Here is a 19,926-nt window from a genome sequence, read left to right as displayed (position 1 = left end):
GCATTTTTAAAATTTCAATTCCTATAATTGTTTATGACAAATTAATCAAGCAAGGCATCAGCTACAACCAGCAGCGAGTCCATCATATTTGGTAGTGATCTCCTATTGGCTTTTGTTTCTTCAGAAGGCACAGTACTATTCATGTAAAAGTAAACTTTAAAATTAATATCCAAAACCTAATTCTATAATCCTAATTAGAGATTGTCAGCACTTCTCAACAAATCTCATTTGCAAAGGGCAAGGAGTTGAAATATATTTAGTGACATTTTCTAGCTGTTTCTTTTGCAGATGATTGCAATCTCAACCAAATCCAAGAAAGATGGAAACAAATTTGCGAAAGGAAACTAATTATTTAAACTGACTTCTTCATAGTGCAACTGACAGCTGCTCTGAGGGAATTCCACCCAGCCCAGCTGGCTTTTTTGGAGGAATAGCCATGCATCCCCATGGCAAGGCCTGACACTAAGCAAAACACAGTACCCAGCACTAGGAGACAGTGATTATTACCAGCTTATGATCCAAGACCAGTTCTATACCAGACCCTGAGGTTCATCACCAAGCAGTCAGACCACCCTTAGTTTTGGAATTTCTTACCAAATGGCATTTGACACTAAATGCTCTTTTATAATTTATTTTAATTAATTCTATTTTTAAATGTTTGTTTTTAAACAAGTGTCATTTGATAGTCTACAGATAAAGGACTACTGTACCTTCCATAAATATGACCAAAGATAAATTATACCTCTTGACTCTGAAGTATTTTAGATAAATGCCTGTATAGACCCAATAATATTGGTAATAAATTCAGTACCTGAAGTCAAAGCCTAGCAAACTCAGACTACAAATAATAACCAGGTTCTTGTAAAGAGGATTATTACCCACTGCAACAGTTCCCTGAAGACTGCTGTGTCTGGACTTAAAGATGCTAGCTGGGAAAATGCTTTCCTAAAAACCATACTTTAATTTAAACAAGATGAGTTTAATGCAAGACAGTGATCTGTGGTCCATGTGAAATGGCCAGCAAGAGAATCATGAGTCTCACATTGTCTAATCTATTTACAAGCATTTGAAACTTCACAGAGAAAGAATATTAAGGATGGATACTTCATTGCTTTGAAGAATATGGTAATGTAAGCATCCAGCAAACACTACTTCAGAAACTGAGACCGATATCCTAATAATTGACCCATGCTTGGCTGTAAATATTTTCATTGTAGGAAACAAAAAAAGGTCAAAAGAGGCTGGAGATCCTTCTCAACAGCAGTGTTAAAGAGATCATTCTATAGGTCAGTGAAACCATTCCTTTGATGCTTAAAATGGGTAATTCCCTGCAGTCTTCCCATCTTTTGATTTATTCCTGCTCTCTAGTGACTCAATCCCAATGAAATAAGAGAACATATGAAAAATAAATTAATCAAACACACCAAATCTACAAGCCATGGCAAGGTTGACTTGAACTAATAAAAACCATGAAAATTTTTGAAGTTCATTAGACCAACCATTTTTAGCACTTCACCCCCATTTCTCAAGTCTTTAGGGGGGCTGTTTGATTTTCTTTACTTATCTTTACCAGCTTCAGCACTATCACTTACCTGATTCTGCAGTTTCAGCTGTCGTAGTTTCATGCTTTCATCCTCAAAGATGCTGGAAAAGCAAAATAAACAATCAATTATTGCTATTAAACAGTTTGCATTACAACAACATGGGATATTTTCAGACAACAACTTCATCATCAAGACTTAAAACTGACTGTTAGATAGTACTTCTATCTCACATGAAGACCAAGTCACAAGATATTAAAAATAAAACATCATATTCTGTCGTAAATAAGATTGAACTCTGTTTTAGTCCCCTTACTAAACCTTTCTGGAAAGGCTTTGAAAGCATCAAAGGCTTCATTACTGGTAGATGGATTACAAACCTTTATTGAGGTGGGGCTAGGAGACAGTTTACACCTGAAGGCTTAAAACAGTTCAGATCAATTCAGTAAAGTCCCTGCTTCTTCACTGGATACCCAATTCCAAATGAATTCAGTTTTGTTGTGGAGTCAAACCTACAGCATTTTCTCTTCCTGACAGACGTTCAGTTAACTACAGTTAATACCTGAGAGAATCTGTGTTTGCAACATCTGACATTAACTCCTAAAGGTAAAAAATAATTATTTCCCTATTTCAGTATTCTATAGAGAACTCTGATTTTTTGTTCCAAGCTGTGTTCCATATAGACTTCCTATTTCCTTTTGTATGATAGTGAATTATTCCATAACATGCAATTTAAAGCAGTTAACCCCACAAAGGGGAAATGTTAATTGACTATTAAGCACATACTCTGCTGACCACAGTTGTGCTCTTTCCTTCAACACAGTTTTGACAAGACCTCTCTAGAAGTAAGAAAGCATCAGGAAGAAGGTATTTAATGTGGGAAACAGACAAACATTATATATTTTATTAATAGCATGCAGAAAAGCAGGGCAAGCCACAATTTCAATTTAAACAGGAAATTCTCTGTCTGGTCTAGGTATCCATAAATGTCCAATGATGTGAAGTCATAAGCTGGCAGCCAGTGCTGAATATAACCCTAACAAGGAAAACCAGAGATACACCAAGAGAGCAGAGCTGGGGTTTCTGCAAAACACATGCCATGGAAATTGGATTACAGCACACAGAGCTAAGAGAAAAGAAAAGCCTGAGTCCCCTTAACCCCTATCAAACACACATTTCACTCAACTTCTGGCAAGCAGATGACAAATCAAAGGTCCTTAAAGACAAACTACCCCAGTAAACACAGACCCTGCTCTGGAAGATTGAAATATGCAGAAAAAGAGTTCTGTATACACACATCATATATAACAACTTGTATACTCTAAAATTAATACTGATTTTCCAACCAGTAGTATTTTAAAGCAAGTTAAGACTGCCATTGCTTTTTTATTCCACAGTTTTCCTTATTTCTATACTTTTTTTTCCTATGAATTTGAAGTATCACACAACAGGTCTAAGACCTTGAAAACATTTTGTTTCTAAAAACTGATGTTACTCCTCACATGGACCTGTAATACACAGTGTCTTGGATTCTAAGAGAATGGAGGGCCTGGAAAAATTAGTGTCTTTCTTGAATAGGGATGGAGAGCTGTGTATGCCCAAAGCAACATTCACAGTAATACAGTCATCTTCACTTGAAAATAGCCACAACTTAAGAAAGAAACAAGCAGAAGCACATCTACTCAGTGCAGTACAATATACAACAGTTGTCACACAAAACTTCAGCATGAAAGGTGACATGCTTATTATTTATAGCACAGGTGATGGAACAGGCCATCTTTAGCAAAGTCTGAAAAACAACTAAAAGTTCTACTTAAAATATTCATGACAAAAAAAGCAACAAAAGGGAGAGGGAATAGTCCTTTTCTTCTCATACAGCTCCTGATTAAGAACTTGATGAGATTTGTTAGCTGCAGTTGAGAGTTTGTTATTAAAGCAATCTACATACCTGTGATCAGCAGCAGACTTACAGACACATTCTGACGGACACAAAGGTGTCCTGTGTAGGTACAAGCTGCTGTCTGTGGATTTGTTGCTTTTCCTAGCAGAAAATGTATCCCCAAGCAATTTGAGTCTCTTTAAAAAATCAGAAGAAATAAACACTACCACTTCAGGAAATAAGTTTACAAAGTTTCTTTTCTACCTGGAAAATGACAAAGCGCTGAAATAGCAGGACCCACATACATGCCCTGTGGAAATCTTCAGTGAAAATTATTTACTTTGTATGTTAAATTATTTTCTACCTAGGCTGAAATAAAGTTCCACAATGTAACAGGAGCATAACACAGACTACACAGTGCCTCAACTCTGGCTACTTAACTGATGCTTGAACATAAAGATTCTAACAGAGCTTGATAAAGGAAAAAGATAGCAAAGCGTTTTCTTACAATTTACTTTAAAACACAGACCAAAAAAGCTGAGTTGCAGGCAAAACTCAGCAAAAAAAAAAAAAAGAAAGCAACCATCAATGCTTGCCATTTTAAAGTGCAAAGTTTCACACAAGCAATAAAATAAAGTCATGATTTTAAGGTTTCACACAAGCAGTAAAATAAAGTCATGAGCAATGTAGCACTATAAATACTAGCTTAAAAACACCCCTTTCACACTACTTTTTTTTTTACTGCTCCTGCAACTTTTCTTCTAGAACTCATCATTTTGAAAACATAATAACCAGCCAAAAAAGATATTCCCACACTTCAAGCCTTTTTCTACCCCCCCACAGCAGAGTTGGTGTTATTACAAACTTTAACAGGAAAACGCTGTGCCAGAGTCACTCCCACAGCTCACCAATAAGGAATGTAAGTGGTGTGCTAATCCAGCTGGAGGCTTCGAGCAGGAATCCTCCTTCAGCCGGACTGACAACACACGTCAGTGCTCTGTCAGACATACCCACACCAAAGCACTGTGCCCTTTGCATGGCTTTTCTGTTTGAAGGGTTTATGTGCAATAAGAAAAATTATATATCCATCAGGAACAGGAAAAATAAGCAGAATTTCCATAGCTACAACACCACAGTTAGAAACAGAGAAAAAAAAATCCTGAACACCAAACCAGTTGCCCATTTACCCTTGATAAATAAGAACTGAAAATTTTCAAGCAGTCTGTATCAATGTCCTGTCCCCAACCACTGCAGCACAGCAGCCTACATGAGATCCTGCCACAGACACCACTGCTGCATTTACCAGAATCCACCTGCAATGCTGCTGAAGCTGCATGACAGGTAACAGACATGTGCCACAGAGAAAGGAAAGATTACACAGAACAGAACATACAAGGAAAGACTAGTGATAGTGCAGGATACAGAATAAAAATGAGAGTAGGAAAGCAACTTAAATAATATTTAATAAAACATGGAAGAAGACAGCAAGATGCAAAGGGGTTCACAGATTTAACACAGACTAACATGGAGCAAAAAGTTTTATTTTAGCTGGTAGCATCTCAAATTCCTACTGAAATCAGAATCAGCCTGGTTTTCATTTCATAATCAGAAATTAAAGTGTTGCAATAGGAATATGCAACAAATTTATTATAAATCAATTTGGTCTTTCCTAACCATTTTCAGAATAGCAAACAACCACAATGAAGATGTAACTCACAAATTATTTAACAGATATTCTTATCATGTATGCAACTGAAGCTTCCTTTTTGTGTGATTTATTTTCCTTTCTGTAAAAAAGGAACACTACATGTATTGACAGTTATTTCAGAATAGACATATTTTTCAATAACACTGAAATTCTGGCATTACAAACTGTGGATAAGCAGAGGTAACACTCTTATTTTCATTGCAGCTTGTCTGTGTTCCTGAGTATGCTGTACTTGAAAAAAAAACCAATCAAAATACTTATGTTCTAAGTACTTGGCAATAATTACCATTGAATCAGCCAAACACAAACATACAGTATAATCCAACTCTGAGAAGAATGAAAAATCCTGATATCAAAGCAGAATGTAGAAAATAAAAGCAATCCACCACACTGAAAATGTTCTCCCATTCTGTCCAAGGTCCACATAAGAGAAAGGACTGACAAATTGACGCGAGTTCAGCAGAAAGCTGAACAAATTGACCAAGGACTGGAAAGTGCACCTCTTAGTAAGATTTCAATGCATCCTACAGTTTATTCAAGAGAAATTCAATACACTCCACTGTATTCCATGGATTTGAGGGTACACATGACATTGATGAGAGAGAAGATAATAAAATCCAGACATAAATAACTGAAGCTAAACAAATTCAGGTTGCAAATAAGTTTTTTATTTAACATTGTGACTAATTAACCATTAGGATAACTCATGGAGCTGTGGACTTTCAAAAGAAAACAACAGGTTTTATCAAGCTTGAATATTGTTATGTCAGAAGTTGCTGTTGACTAAGGCTATGGTTTACCTCCTATTTCAGGTGTGGTTATCCCAGATGGGAGAGCTAAGCATTCTTCTTTCAGGTTATTTTAATTAAATCCCCTTTATATACTGACTGTTGAAGTTAAAAGGAGGGAAAAAAAAAAGTTGTCTTTGTTACGGACCATGGACTAGTTTTGAAAGGAATTGACTGGCTGCAGTTGTGAATGAGAGGCAATAAGCAGAGAAAAGCAACAGGAAAGAGCACCCTGTAGAGACAAAATGTCCTACATGACTGAGAACTTACTGGAAATACAGATTTGAAGTATGTTAAACAAAGGAAAATACCATTATAGCTTTCCCTGCATTCAACAAAATGTACATTTCTCATATGCCACTAAAGAAATACTGTACTCCGTTTTCTCCTCCTAAACAAATAATGCAGCAAAGACTTGCAGATTTAAAGGCTTCCCAGTGAGCTAAATCTATCCTGCTATTCAAGTAGTTAAAGGTTTAGTAAAGAAGAAAGTAATGTTGGCTGCCTCTTTTAGGAGGAAGGTCAGACTAGTTGATAGAAGCAAACCCCACTCCAACCTTAAATGAAAATCTGACCCAAGAGAAAGAAACACAGCTTTTGTCCTAAGTATCTTTACAGCACATATCAGCACTGTACCTGCACTCAATCCTTGGTGAGAAAAACTGGGGAATTACTACCTATTTGTGCACAGCTCTAAGGAAGGTATTAAAGTTTCAGAAAGTTCATAGTTTGGCAGAGAGATTCAGGGAAAGTGTCCAGCAGAAACTTCCAGATCATTTTAAAGTGAGCTGGATCTGGAATTTACTGTGCCTTGTTACAAACAAGCTTGATATTTTTGTATCAGTCTGACATAGAAATTCTTTCAATAAACACAATCTTTAGATACCAGTAGGAATATGAACCTATATATTAATAATCAAGATCCTTAAATTTTCAGTTGTTTCCATCACTCCTTTTAAAGAAGCTCCAAGGCACAATAACACCATTTTCATCCACAAATCTTCCCACTCTCCCAATATCTTGGGTTCCATTTCTCACTCTACACAGGACTGCTTCCATCAAGAGTCTTACAAAGCTCATGCAATTTCTTTTTCCTTTGCAGGAGAGTTTATTAATGTGGTAGCAGCAGTTATGTCTCTGAGCAATACTCCCAGAACTTAAAAATCAGGGGATGAGAAGAATGTGGCTTATGGCCCACATCTTCATCCACTGGATTTTATTTTTACCTGTAGAAGTGCAAGCAAAAGCAACTTTAGTAAGAAATATTGAGTCAGTTGGTATGAAAGTATTTTAACTCTTAACCCTCCAATAAACTTTCCTGGGGATTATTCTCATCTAAACTACAGCTATGAAAGAAAACAGAAGCTGTAGAAAAAACATTAGTTGAGGAAGGATTCTTATCTTTCAAAAAATATCTTCCAAACAAAAATTGCAATATTGTCTCTGGAAACTGAGGAACAAAATTTATCTGTAATGCACATTCAAATCCACAAAAGGGTGGAGTTCTGACACAGCTGTAACTGCACATTTTTGGGAAAATGCATAGCATCCCATCCGTAAGAGTGAAGGTTACCAAATTTTTCTGCCTTCCCCAAGGCAAGAGAGTGGGTTTTTTGGCAAACACAGGATATTCTTTCCTTCATAATTAATAAGCAGTAAGTCTTCCAAAGTAAACTGATCTGCTGAAAATCACCCATAAAATGCCACACTCTTTCTAAGTGACACTGCTGAAGTTGCATCAACATTTCATTAAATTATTTTTAAGCAGGTGATACTTCAATAAAGGCAAGTTTTAGTGCATCTGCCTTTTTTACAGAAATCAGTAAAATCAGTTTGACCTTTGATCCCTCTGCACCTCAAAAACACTAAGGCCAATAGAATACTGTTTTGAGACAGGGTTCACAAAATTTGTTTGAAAAGTTTTTCACCTACTGAATATATTATGAGAACAATGATATAGAAAGAGTGAACACTTAGTTTTGGAAGCAATTCTGAATGAGTAAATAAACTACTGTCTTGGACTTGCTTTAGTATAGAAATTCTGTCCCACATAATACAGATTGAATAAGATTTATCTTTGAATATTTGAAAATAAGTATAAAATAAACTAATAAGAACAATAAACTCAACTGCCAGATCAGTGTGGATTAAGGGAGCAACTAGAGACAAGCACTGAGATCTGCATGTCCTACTTCATTTCAAAATATACCTGAATCCACTACATATTCCCGCCAATAACTTGTACCAAATATCTGAACAATTTACAACTTAAAGACCAATTTACAACTTAAAAAAGATCCTAAAGAAACAAAACAGCAAGCTGATCCTTTAAAACTTCTTCTTCTACCTACCTGCAGGCTTAAAAATGGAATTTTAATGTGAAATTATCAGGTGTTTTTCTTTAAAGCCACACAGATCAGAAGCATGTCAAAAACACCCTAATGAAAATATCCACCATCTGCCTTTCCCCACTAAACACCCCCTTCAAACAAACAAACAAACAAACAAAAATACCCCAACAAACTCCAAAACAAACCAAACCTGAAAAGGCTGGTGCTTTGAAGAATATATGTATATTCTTTACATGTATCTATATGTATATGGATACGTTTCACCTATACTGTGGCAAAACAGCTGCCCTGACAACTCATAGCAACAGGAATACTGTGCTGAAGGAATTCAAGCAAAAATTAATCTGAGGAGTACATGCTACAAACATTATTTGCTATAAAGTATTAACAGGTTAATAATTATTTTTGTTGGCTAACCCACAAAAGGAGTGAATTTAATGCAAGCCTATCCTTGCAGCACTAAATTTTCCATACTTGCATCCATTTTGGGGTGACTGTTCACATACCAAATGTAACTAGGTAAATAATGATGCAGTTTAGTACTGACTGGCCACAGCCAAGTCAATGGAGAAAAAAGGATTTATCAGTACAGGAGACACAAGCTTCTGTTTTCTTTACAGTACTTGGTCCAGTGATTTTGTAAGGTAAAATGAAACTGTGAAGGCAAAGCAAAATGATCACTCAAAGATCACACCTGCCTTCAGTTTCAAAATGGTATCTGTGGAAGCACAAAACACCAGTATAAAATTATCATCTCAAAAGTGCAGTGGAATATTCTCTCCACTATTACACACCAACACAAACACACCCCCAACAAGGCAAAGTACCAGAATATTGAGAAATGAAAGTACCATAGGAGACAAGCTGAATTATGGTTAAACGAAGAATGAAGCATATGCTGTTTGTTGAGATTCATTTTTCAGAAATTTATGACTCTTTTGTTTTGGTGGACAACAAGTTCATCATGAGCCAGGAATCGAGTCTCTCAAGGCAAAGCATCCTGGGCTGCATTAGGGAAAGCACTGCCAGCAGGCTGAGGGTGTGACACCACCCCTCTGCTGGTGAAGCCACACATGGGATGCTGCATCCAGTTCTGGGCTTCTGGGAACAAGAGATGGACATAACCAGCAAAGGGTCACAAAGGTGCTTAAGCGACCAGAGTGTGTTTTACATGAGGTGAATCTGAGAGAAGTGAAGACTCAGGAAGTAACTTATCCATGTGTAGAAATACCTTGATGGAAGGGTGTAAAGCAAATAAAGCCAGCAGTGCCTACTGACAGGACAAGAGGCAATGGACACAAACTAAAGCACATGACATTCTACCCAATATCAAGAAAAAATTTTCCAGACAAAGTGGTCAAATATTGGAACAGGTTGTTCAGGAAGATTGTAGTATCCATCTTTGGAAATATTCAAAACCCAACTGGACATCATTCTGTGCAATCTGCTCCAGCTAATGCTGCTTGAGCAGCAGGGTTGCTCCAGATAGCTCAAGAAGCCCCTTCCATCCTCTGTGATTGTCTGGTTGGGTTCTAGAGGTTACAAGTTTAGATCCCAAATGTGAAAGCACAAACTAGATGACAATAAAAAATATAGGCTGTTGCAAGAAAATGCAATAGGAATAAAGGCATGATGAAAAGGTTACATATTGTGCACAGAACTATTTTGACTATTGCTTAGTGTTTTACACACCATTCAAAAAGTGACTTATCAAGTACCAAAGATTAGCTCCTCTTACTTGGAACAAGGGAACAGACCAAGGAAAACGAATCAGCACTCTTTGGACAGAAGCTAGTATGATTTCTATTTGGACTATAAAGAAGAGTGCAAACAAAAGCCTGTGTCATTCTCTGCTATACTACATCGGGGGAACAGAAAGGAGATTCTTGTTTTCCTTAACCACAAGTCTCAAATAAATTTATTTCTGCAAACCTAAAGCAAAATAAGTATTCTTCTCCTGGAAGGAAGGCCAAGAGAAGCCAGAAATCCACACAAGCCATTAACCATCAAAGCCATCATAATGCTGGGAGGGTTGCACAAAACACACAATCATAAGAATATGCACATAAACTTATATTTTAAGTGTGTAGCCAAACAGGGGGTTTCAACTGGGTTTTTATTATAATTCTTACAAGAAAAGGAAAACAAGGACCCTCCTGTCAGGCATATTCCTCCAAGAGTTCACAGCTGGTGACTCCGTGACTCAGGACTTTTCAGCTCCTAACCATCACTAAAAATGCAGAGCACTATGCTTCAGGTTTATTCAGTTGAACCTAATGAAACTTAGGTTTCTGCTAAGGATCTGCTAAGGAAAAAAAAGAGAAATTTATTCCACAAGCAGAATTTCACCTTTCTATTTAATGTCCTCTCAACTACATCCTTAAGATCCTCACAGTCATTTCACTTACAGAAACACCTCTGCCCAAGGAAAGAGTAAAGCAAGATCCCCAGGGGGCTGGAATTCTGTCTCTTGTGATCTTCTGTTTGTGAATTATTAAACCTTGCCTGCCACTTTTGTTGACGTTGTACCTCATTACAAGAGGAAGCCAGTGAAATGTAGAGCAGCCATTATTCTCTCCTAGCAACAAAGGCAGCAGTTAAATAGCACGTGCTATGCTTAACCCAGACCAGATAACAAAACTCAAAGTTCCCTGAAAACAAGTGCATCACACTTGACAAGATGAATTGTACTTGTGTAATAGTATTTCAAACTAAAAATAGGGAAAGGAACATGAAATTTTCTGAACTGACACTCTAGAACTGACTGTAGACCTTTATTCCCAGTCCAGATTTTTTTTTTATTTTAGAAAAATTGAAAGGGAAAGCCATTAAAGAGACAGATACAGCAAAATGTCATTTTGATCTCAAACTAGGTGACTTGGCAAGATATCACTGCTATATTTTAGTTCTTGCTCATTTTGCCTCAGATATCACATAAGAATGCAAAGTCAGAAAGGAATGTAGAAGCACCCAGACCCCTATAGCAGGAACACAGGCAGTTTAAGAGTTCAAACATCCCACAGAGTGTGTTTTAAAGGGCACTAAGAGTTGGTGTAAATGTTCTTGCAGTGGTGCAAGGCAGCATCTCCAAGCATATCAGCAAATCCACTTAGAAGAGAATTCATCCCATGACCCAATTACAACACAGTTTTATTTTGGAGATCACTCAGCTGTGCCTCAGCAACAAGAGTCTGGAGCCATCCCAGTGCAAGTCTGGTTGCAGAAAGTTTTCACACATACAAAGCCATAATTATGTTAAGTCAGCGCATTTTTCCCTCTTACAAAAGCCACACCGTGATTAAAAAAAAAAAAAAGCAGAAGAGAAAAGTAATGACTCTCTATAAAAAAAATGGGAACCCAAATTCTAGCTGATAAGAGATGGGAAAAGAGCTAATTAGAAATTAAAGAGATAATCCAAACAAGGTTCAACTTCAGGATACCTCTTGGCAATTGCTGTTACTAAGTGAGTCTCAAATTGCATTCAGAAATTTTAGTCACACATTGTTGCCTTTTCTCTCTTGCCACTGCTGTCTACATCACAAGGAATGAGGTGACTCCTTCATTCACATTAACAGCAGCAGCATCAAATTGCAAAAGGTTTTCTTTTCGGTTGAATCTGTGCTCCAAGGAGTACATATCAACCACACTCATAAAATATTTACAGGTTTATCTCACTTCAGACAGATTGCTCCATCATAATGTTTAGAGCTGAAAAAGGCATAGCAAACAGAATATTAAGCCAATTCTTGTTCATCTAAGGATAAGATTTACAGAATTCTAAGTCCTGGAATTTAACAAACATTGCTTGTTAATTTTAAGGTCACTGGTGGCTAAATAAAAATACCCAAGGACTAACAGAGATGCTGAGAGGCTTTTAAAAGGAATTTTAAACTTACCTGTCTTCTCTGGTTTACAAGTATAGCTAAAATAATTAGCAAAGTGTTTTGTCTTTTTTCTCCTCAAAATCAAAATTATGGTGCATTTATACAAAATACTAGAGTCCAGCATGCACAGAGATTCCTGACAACCTCAACTACACCCAAGTTTTAAAATGTGGAAAGGGCTTTTGGCCAGACAACAGTACCACTTTTGAAGTCTTCAACTTCTCTTAATCTGTGAGCTCTTAAATGTTTTGAAAATTGAGCTTATTGGCAACAGGCTGTTTTTCTTCATTAACTTTGGGAGACACTGAGGAAATATCCCAGAGTTCCAGAGTTCACAAACTGAAAGCCACTAACTGATGCATGGCAGGACCCCAAGGAAGCATCCAAATGAGGGCAGGACTGCTGTAGCTGACATCCAGTTTTTTAGTCTCTGTAGACTCAGTCAAGATTTTTGCCCCTTGAAAATTCTGTTCCTCTTACATGACATCTGCAAGTCAGAAGCTGAAGGATATTTGGAATGCAGCATGTGGGAAGCTCTAAATATTCCTGTACACTGATTAGTGTGCAAAAGGGCAAAGTCCATTGGTCTGCAAGATTCTAAAATACATACTACCATAAGAAAAAAATTTCCTTCACAGTATTTTGAAAGCTTACAATAAATTAGAATTACTTTTACCTGAATGTTTCTAGGCTAGTAATTTCATGGTAAGTCTCCAAATAGACTTTCCCAAATAAGAGAGAAGGTCTAGCACTTACCAAGGCCATGAAACAGCAATATCAAGCTTATCATTTTCTAAAGCATTAAGACAGTTGTGCCATGTTTACCTGAAAGCCAAACTTTAAAATGAAGTTGAGCAATTTCAGTTGCAGCCAGTTCCAGTGGAAGAAAGTCTAACACAACACAGTATTTGCAAGTGACAGCCTGTAGATGACCTAAATCCAAGATCTCTGCTGTCTATTCATCATCATGTATCCCACAGTACATAGACAAAAAAAAAAAAAGCATTAATTTTTGACTGGTAATGTTCTACTCTGCCCATCAGATAAAATACTTCCAATATCTTCATGTGTTTTTTTTACATTGCTCAACAGTAAAGGCATACCACCCCTGGGGGAAAAAATGGCAAAAAAAAAAAGCTGCCAACCAGTTCTCAGGTACAGCTTTGTTAAGCTTTACCTGTAGTATCTTCATTGCCATGAAGTGCCAGTTATTATGTATCACATTTACCTCTTCTATAAAATCCACTGTTTGGACAATTGACAATTATTTTACCAAACAAGAATTCTAGTAACCAGATTAATAACTTCAGGATAATTTTACTATTTTCATCTCAGAAAAAGAAGAACTTCCCTCAAATTTATTCCAATGCGGATGAATGATCCAGAAAAATAAACACCTCTAAAAATAACAAGCCTTACAGATCTATTTTAAAACTATGTACTTTTCTTTAGGTTCATGTATTCTAGTTTTCTTACCTTAACCATGGGGACTAAGAAAGCTAAAGAAATGGATGTTTCTTTAATAAACTGGGATGGGAGGGAAGCAGCTATCCCATGAACTGCCATTATTGTTAGCCTGTTTCTGGGGGGCACCCATAAAAGCACATGAGACAAGTTCCTTAGCAGAAAGAAATCATGCCAGTAGAACTGTTATCAGAAGAGCAGAATTATTTCCTGTGGCATCAACTCTGACAAACTTAAACATCTACTATGCAGGGAAACTTACACATATTTGGACACCATTTCCTTAAAAATTGTTTCCAGAACTGCTAGACAACACGAGGCCTTTCAAGCCTGCATAAAAAAGTAACCTAATGTTCCATAGCATATTCGGTGGATCCAAGCAATTACAGGAGCCTTTCTAACTCCACTGTTGCTTTTCATCCCCCTTAAATCACCAAATGTAACAATGTATGTAATAAAAAAATACTGTTTCTCTTCTACACTGTGTTGATTATCATTTCACTGCCCAAAGTTTAGGTTTCTCTCTTTACTTGCTTTACTTTTTCCTATCCAAACAGAGGCACAAAGATAGATTTTCCTGGGTTTTTTTGCAATGACACCAATTCTGCCAAAACCTGTTTTCTCTGCTTGCCAGTACACTCATATTTAATTTCAAATAATTTCAATTTTAAGTGCCACAACCATAAAGTCTTTCTAAAACCGCTTCTCCATAGTTCACAGCTGTTTTTCCTATTACATCAGTCGAGTTCATTTCAGTTGTTCCTCCTTTTTTCCTTGCACAGGCACAACCAGAGTGATACTAAATACCCAGAAAGCTTCCTTAGGAGGAGCTGAAGACCACGGCGAAAACGCTTCACAGCAGCGCCCAGAAACCAAGAGTGCACCGAGACACCACGAAACCGGTTTAATCTACAAGTATTCAGACGATGCACACCAACGTTTTAGAGCGAAGCACATAAAACACACCCGCACATAAAACAGCGGCAAGGCTGCCGCCCGCCAGCGGGACGCGGGTGTTACCGGGGCAGCGCTGGCCCGCGTGGCCGCTGCCCTGCGGCTCCGCCCGCCCGGGCCCCGCTGCGGCCGCTCAGCCCGGCACCGGCCGCTGTTGCCACGCGAGGCAGCCCCCGCCCAGGCCTGTTGGGCCCCGGGGACGCCGTCGCCGCCGCCCTAGCCCCACTCACCTGTGGGCGGCGGGACCGCCGGCTCCCCCGCTCCGTCCATCGCGGCCCCGCCGTTGCTATGGGCCCCCCGCCCGCCGCTGCCCTTAGCAACGGCGCGCGGCACTGAGGCGCGCCGCCATTGGCCGGGGCCGCGAGCACGCCGCCCGCCGATTGGCTGCGGCGCCGCGCACGCGCGGCGGGACGCAAGGGCCACCCCCGTGGCCCCGTGCGGGAGCCGCCCGCCGCCTCCGCCGGGAGCGGGGAACAGTCCCGGCGGGAAGCGCGTGCGGCACAGAGCCCTTGCCAGAGCCCTTACCAGACACACCTCCCCAGGGAAGACCGACCCAAATGACCCCTCCACCCCCGCTTCCGTCGCCAAGACCCTCCCCGCGCCCGCCCCGGCGTTTCTCGGAGGCTCTGCCAGGCGCAATAGAGGGCCTGGCTAAAATCAGGTCCCCTCTAAGCCCCCTCAGGGCCATCATCTGTCCGGGCGTGTCCTTGCACGCAGCGAGTCGCTGCTCCCGCCAGGTCAGGTGTGGGCCTGTCCCCTCGGGAGCTCCATGTTTGCCTTGACCAGGATGTCCGCAGCGCTCAGCTTCCCTTGCTCCCGCAGGTACTTCATTATGTGCGGCCGCCGCCTCCAGGTGACCTTCATTCCATACTCATGCTCGGGAGTATCTGTAACCAGTACTGCTGCCGCCTCCCCTCTCCCACAGCGATCAATACCAAATGGCAACGCTTCTTCTGGGTGCCAGGCATGACTACTTGGTGATAGAGTGTTGCTGCATCTCCCATTCCTTGGGGAAGGAACCTGTGCAGCCTCTGCATCTGATGGACTAGGGACTTCTTGCTCCACAGGCTGGGGAATAAGCTCTCCACAGTCCTCTAGAGTCTTCACCTGGATGTTGGCGTTTGCTGCTGTCCCTTTCTTAGGCTGGTTGGGAGAGCACTGTGCATTCTTGCTCAAGCAATTTAGATCATCCAACGGAGGGACCACATGTCCTTTTGGATTCTCAAAAGTTAAAGGAGGAAATCTGCAGGCTACAGGTCCTCTACAAGCTCCTCCTGCATGAAATGAACTGTGGTTGGCATCCTGATTACAGGACTTCTGAGGACCACGATGCTTCTTCTGGCGTGCTTTCAACACCACTGGCTTAGTTGTGTCAAATTGTGGGCACACCTGAAGGGAAAGACATAATAATAAGATAAAAACCCAACCCTTTCCTACGGACAATTCTATTTCCCCACCTTTTTCCAGTGTGTTCATTGAGTAACCTGTTCTGCAGCAAGGCAAATGAGTCACTAACAAAGCTCCTATGCATGAGATGCCTCTGAACTTCAACATCATGTTCTGCCAATTTTCTCTGGAAAGTCATTGGGGTGCAAGTGAGCTGTTCACTGGCAACTCACAAAGAACTCAAGATGTGGGTTTTAAAGGAAATCTAAGTGGTCTCTACTCCTGTAACCCCTGTGGATTTAAGAAAGTTCAGAATGGATCCTTTTTGTATCTGTGTCTTAGCATAACTCAAATAGATTTAAAGAACTAAATCCTCAGCCTCCCCTGAGAAGTAGAGGCTGAACAGGGAGAGCAACACAAAATTACTGAAGAATGCCCACTTAATTCAAATCTGCTTAGATTATGTTAATAGAGTGTTCAAAATCTTCCCCCCAAACATCTCTGTTTCAAAACAGCATTAATTTCTGTATTGTGGAGTAATAGATCACCCAAAATCTACTTCTACAATCAGCTTCCTATAGAAAAGATGCTCCAAGCTCAACAGTCTATATTTCTTTGAATGATTCTGGACTCATACTCAAACCCTGGAAATCCTTTTATTACAGTGTTCTTTGTCTTCCTGGTTATCAACAAAAAAGTCAGACTCTGTTTCAGATTCCAGTTTGCTCTTCCCAAGAGCACACCAAACTGAGTTCTTGCTATGGTAACTACACTTCTCCTTCAGCATTCCTAAGTTACTGTATGGTGCCTCAAAACACTGAGTGCAATTTAACTAAGGATGGTGATTGTCTGATGTACAGCTGAACTGTTCGAATCCAAAGCCATTGTGCAGGAAAAGAGAAATGATTCTGTTGTAATTGTATACCAGCACATACTTAACATAGTCCCTGATTTTAAGGATATGTCTTCGTGGCTTCAGAGAACATGTAGGGTAGGTTTTACCTATGCAGGAACCTAGTAGTGGAAAAGGTGTGAAAAACTTAGATAAAGCCAAAAAGAGAGGAGCAGAAAATCAGTTTCCATTGAAACAAGTTGACAGGCACTCTGCAGAGGATGCTTCCAGAAGTTACAAACCTACCACATTTTCCAAACTGAGAAATATTTAACAGTTTCAGTACTGATAGCTTCAAACAACTTTTAGAATACTTGTATTTTAGGAATCAAAGAGCTTTTAGAGTGGATATTTCCACCTCTTCCAAACAAAATTAATGCTTATTCACAGCAGTTATTTTACTTAGTGATTCACAAAATGTAGAGCTAACTGCCTCAAGCAGATACAAAAAATTTAAAGAGGAAAAAATTGAAGATGTTCTTCTTCAAGGTCAAGGCATCACAAAAATACAAAGGAATGTTTCATGCAGGTCTGAAACCACACTTCTGAGCTTGCTTTGTGAAGAGCAGAGCCAAGCAGCAGTAATGTTTAAACAGAGCTCCCCTAGGTGATGACTACTGTTTCATAGGAACAGTCTGTCTTTACTGCAGCCGTTTGCTTAAAAAAATATAAATCTTTACATTACATGATATAAGGAGTATTTTAGGACAGCGCAAACAGTCCCAAGAAAATGAACCCATCAGAAGATGGGTATGGAGAGAAACTACTCAAAATACAGAAATGGAAAAGAGAGCAGGTTAGAACAAATTATTCTGAAGTGAAAACCTATGTTCTCTAAATTTAGCAGTGTCAGATTTAAACAATACACCTAGTATTTTAACATGTAACATTTAGAGTTTAGCAGTTATTTCAAACAGCAAGCTGATAAGAAAAATCTCCCCTAATGTTTATTTTGTGCAGGGTTTTTGGTTGCCAAGGAAAACAGTGTTTTCCTGATGAGAATAATTTTTCTAGAAGACAAATATTCATTAATCAGTAAACACTGCACACAGTTTATGTCTTCAACTAACCAAGACCTTAGTGCTTATTCTTGGAATGTAAAGCAACTCAAGCACTTATTTATGCTTTAGACTGATAGAGGGAATTCAGGTCTGGGCTAATAATTTTCCAGATCCAGAACAGATAAGTTTCTGTTAAGACATACAGGAGAAACTGGAAAACTGTTGCTGTGGGGCGTAGGAGGAAAGATAATTTATACCAACCCAGGCAGCAGAGGTGTTCAGGTCCACACGTTTTGTAGGCACACGTCTGGGATTCTCAGCCAAATGCAGTGGAGCTTCATAACAATGGATGGGTCCTGCCCGTGGCTGCTCAAGGAAAACCAGCTCTGCCTTCCTGGCCTTGTGGGTACACTTCTTCTTTGGAGGCATCAAAAGGTGTGGTAAAACTACTTAGAAACCTCATGATGCTTGTTGGAGCCAACTGAAGAAAGAAGGAAGCACCCCAAGGAGATGCTAAAATGCTCTTGAATCTGTAGAAGGCAAATGGATTTGAAGAAAGACTTGTTTGGAAACCTTAGATACAGTTTTTAACAAAAGCAAAACATTTATGCAACAGCACAGTGTACACATCTTGAGGCAGACTTTTTCCCAACAGTAGTTCTTGAACCTTTTGTCAATTTTCAGGTGGATTTAGAAATGCACTGAAGGAATGGGAGCAGATGACGTACTGATCCAGCTATGTCAAATCAGCTATGAAAAGAAAAACCCAAAAAAACTTATTTTCTTTTTTTCAATTCAGTCTTGCTTGTAATGCCTAGAAGATATTATAGGGCTAAGATAATCAGAACTCTTTCCCTTTCTGGTTGCTAACTATCTGTACATTTTAACTTCAAGAGACTAAGTTTGGTTTTTTTTATTTTTTACAAAACACAGTTGACATCTCCCTCCTATATTCTAAAGATCTTGCATGATTTGTTTTGCCTAATGAATAAGTTTGAACTGAAGTAACATTGTATTTAATTTTCTGCTGGAAAACACATCACAGAATCAATTAGGTTGAAAGACCTCTGAGATCATCAAATCCACCTATAGCCAAACACCACCATACCAACTGGACCATAGCACTAAGTGCTACACCTTCAGGGACAGTGACTCCGCCTCCCTGGGGAGCCCGTTCCAATGCCTAATCACCTTTCCTGTGAAGAACTTCTTCCTAATGCCCAACTTCAGCCTCCCCTGGTGCAGCTTAGGACGATGTCCCCTTGTTCCATCACTGGGTGCCTGGGAGAAAAGGCCAATCCCCAGCTGGCCACAACCTCCTCTCAGGCAGCTGTAGAGAGCAATAAGGTGTCCCTGAGGCTCCTTTTCTCCAGGCTGAACACGCCCAGCTCCCTCAGCCGCTCCTCATCAGACTTGTGCTCCAGACCAGCTCTGCTGTCCTTCTCAGGACCCACTCCAGCGCCCGAATGTCCTTCCTGAAGTGAGCGGCCCGGAACTGGACACGGCACTCTGAGTGCCCCAGCAGTGGCGAGGAGACAGGAACGATCCCTGCCCCGGTCCTGCTGCCACGCTATTGCTGATACAGGCCAGGTGCCATGGGCCTTCTTGGCCACAACTGGCTCGTATTCACCCAGCCTGACTTATCATAGATCAGCACACACAAGGAAACTTGATAACATTTCATAAGCAATGTATGCGACTGCAACAACTGACCGCTTACCTAAGTGGCGGCGTGCTCAGGGGGTCCTGCGGGCCCCGCTAGCCCACTGCAGCCGTGACACACACGTTAAACGGTAAAACCCCGCAGCTCTTCACCAGGAGTCAGCGCGCTGCCGGCGGCCCGGGCACACGGCAGGGCTCCCAGCCGCGGGCGGCATGGTTGAAGGAAGCCGCCGGCACTGCCCAGCAGGGCCGGGAGCGGCGGTCCCGGGGCAGGGCCGGGCTGGATAATGCGATCGCGGCAGCGGCGGCCCAGGCTCCGTCCCGCCCGCACATCCGTATCCCCCGCCACCGCCGCCGATTGGCCCGGCCCGCCGCGGCACCGCCCCCTGCGCGCCGATTGGCCCGGCCCGGCCGGC

The 19,926-nt window shown here is 40.4% G+C and overlaps 2 protein-coding genes across 5 annotated transcripts in view; both read right to left on the bottom strand.

Annotated features, from left to right (window-relative positions):
- The window catches only part of TULP3 (TUB like protein 3), a 32,619-nt gene extending 17,516 nt beyond the window's left edge, over positions 1-15,103 (bottom strand). The window contains exons 1-2 of one of the 4 annotated variants that reach the window (XM_030949834.1): positions 15,095-15,103; positions 1,593-1,644 (exon numbers count right to left, since the gene is read on the bottom strand). In XM_030949834.1, coding sequence (XP_030805694.1) covers positions 1,593-1,625 — 33 coding nt within the window. In that variant the 5' untranslated portion in view covers positions 1,626-1,644; positions 15,095-15,103. Of the gene's footprint in view, positions 1-1,592; positions 1,645-12,976; positions 14,717-14,799; positions 14,911-15,094 lie in introns of those variants that run through there. The other 3 variants (XM_030949814.1, XM_030949824.1, XM_030949803.1) reach the window with 3 other exon arrangements.
- On the bottom strand, positions 14,980-19,832 carry RHNO1 (RAD9-HUS1-RAD1 interacting nuclear orphan 1). Its single transcript, XM_030949847.1, has 3 exons — positions 19,569-19,832; positions 18,110-18,378; positions 14,980-15,958 (listed from the first exon to the last, which is right to left on the bottom strand). Exons 2-3 carry the CDS (start codon positions 18,275-18,277, stop codon positions 15,308-15,310), a joined length of 819 nt encoding a protein of 272 aa, XP_030805707.1. The 5' UTR covers positions 18,278-18,378; positions 19,569-19,832; the 3' UTR covers positions 14,980-15,307.
- Between the last annotated feature and the right edge of the window lie 94 nt (positions 19,833-19,926).

Source organism: Camarhynchus parvulus, chromosome 1, assembly GCF_901933205.1.
Source record: "Camarhynchus parvulus chromosome 1, STF_HiC, whole genome shotgun sequence".
Taxonomy (NCBI): domain Eukaryota; kingdom Metazoa; phylum Chordata; class Aves; order Passeriformes; family Thraupidae; genus Camarhynchus; species Camarhynchus parvulus.
This window is presented reverse-complemented; position numbering and strand designations above follow the sequence as displayed.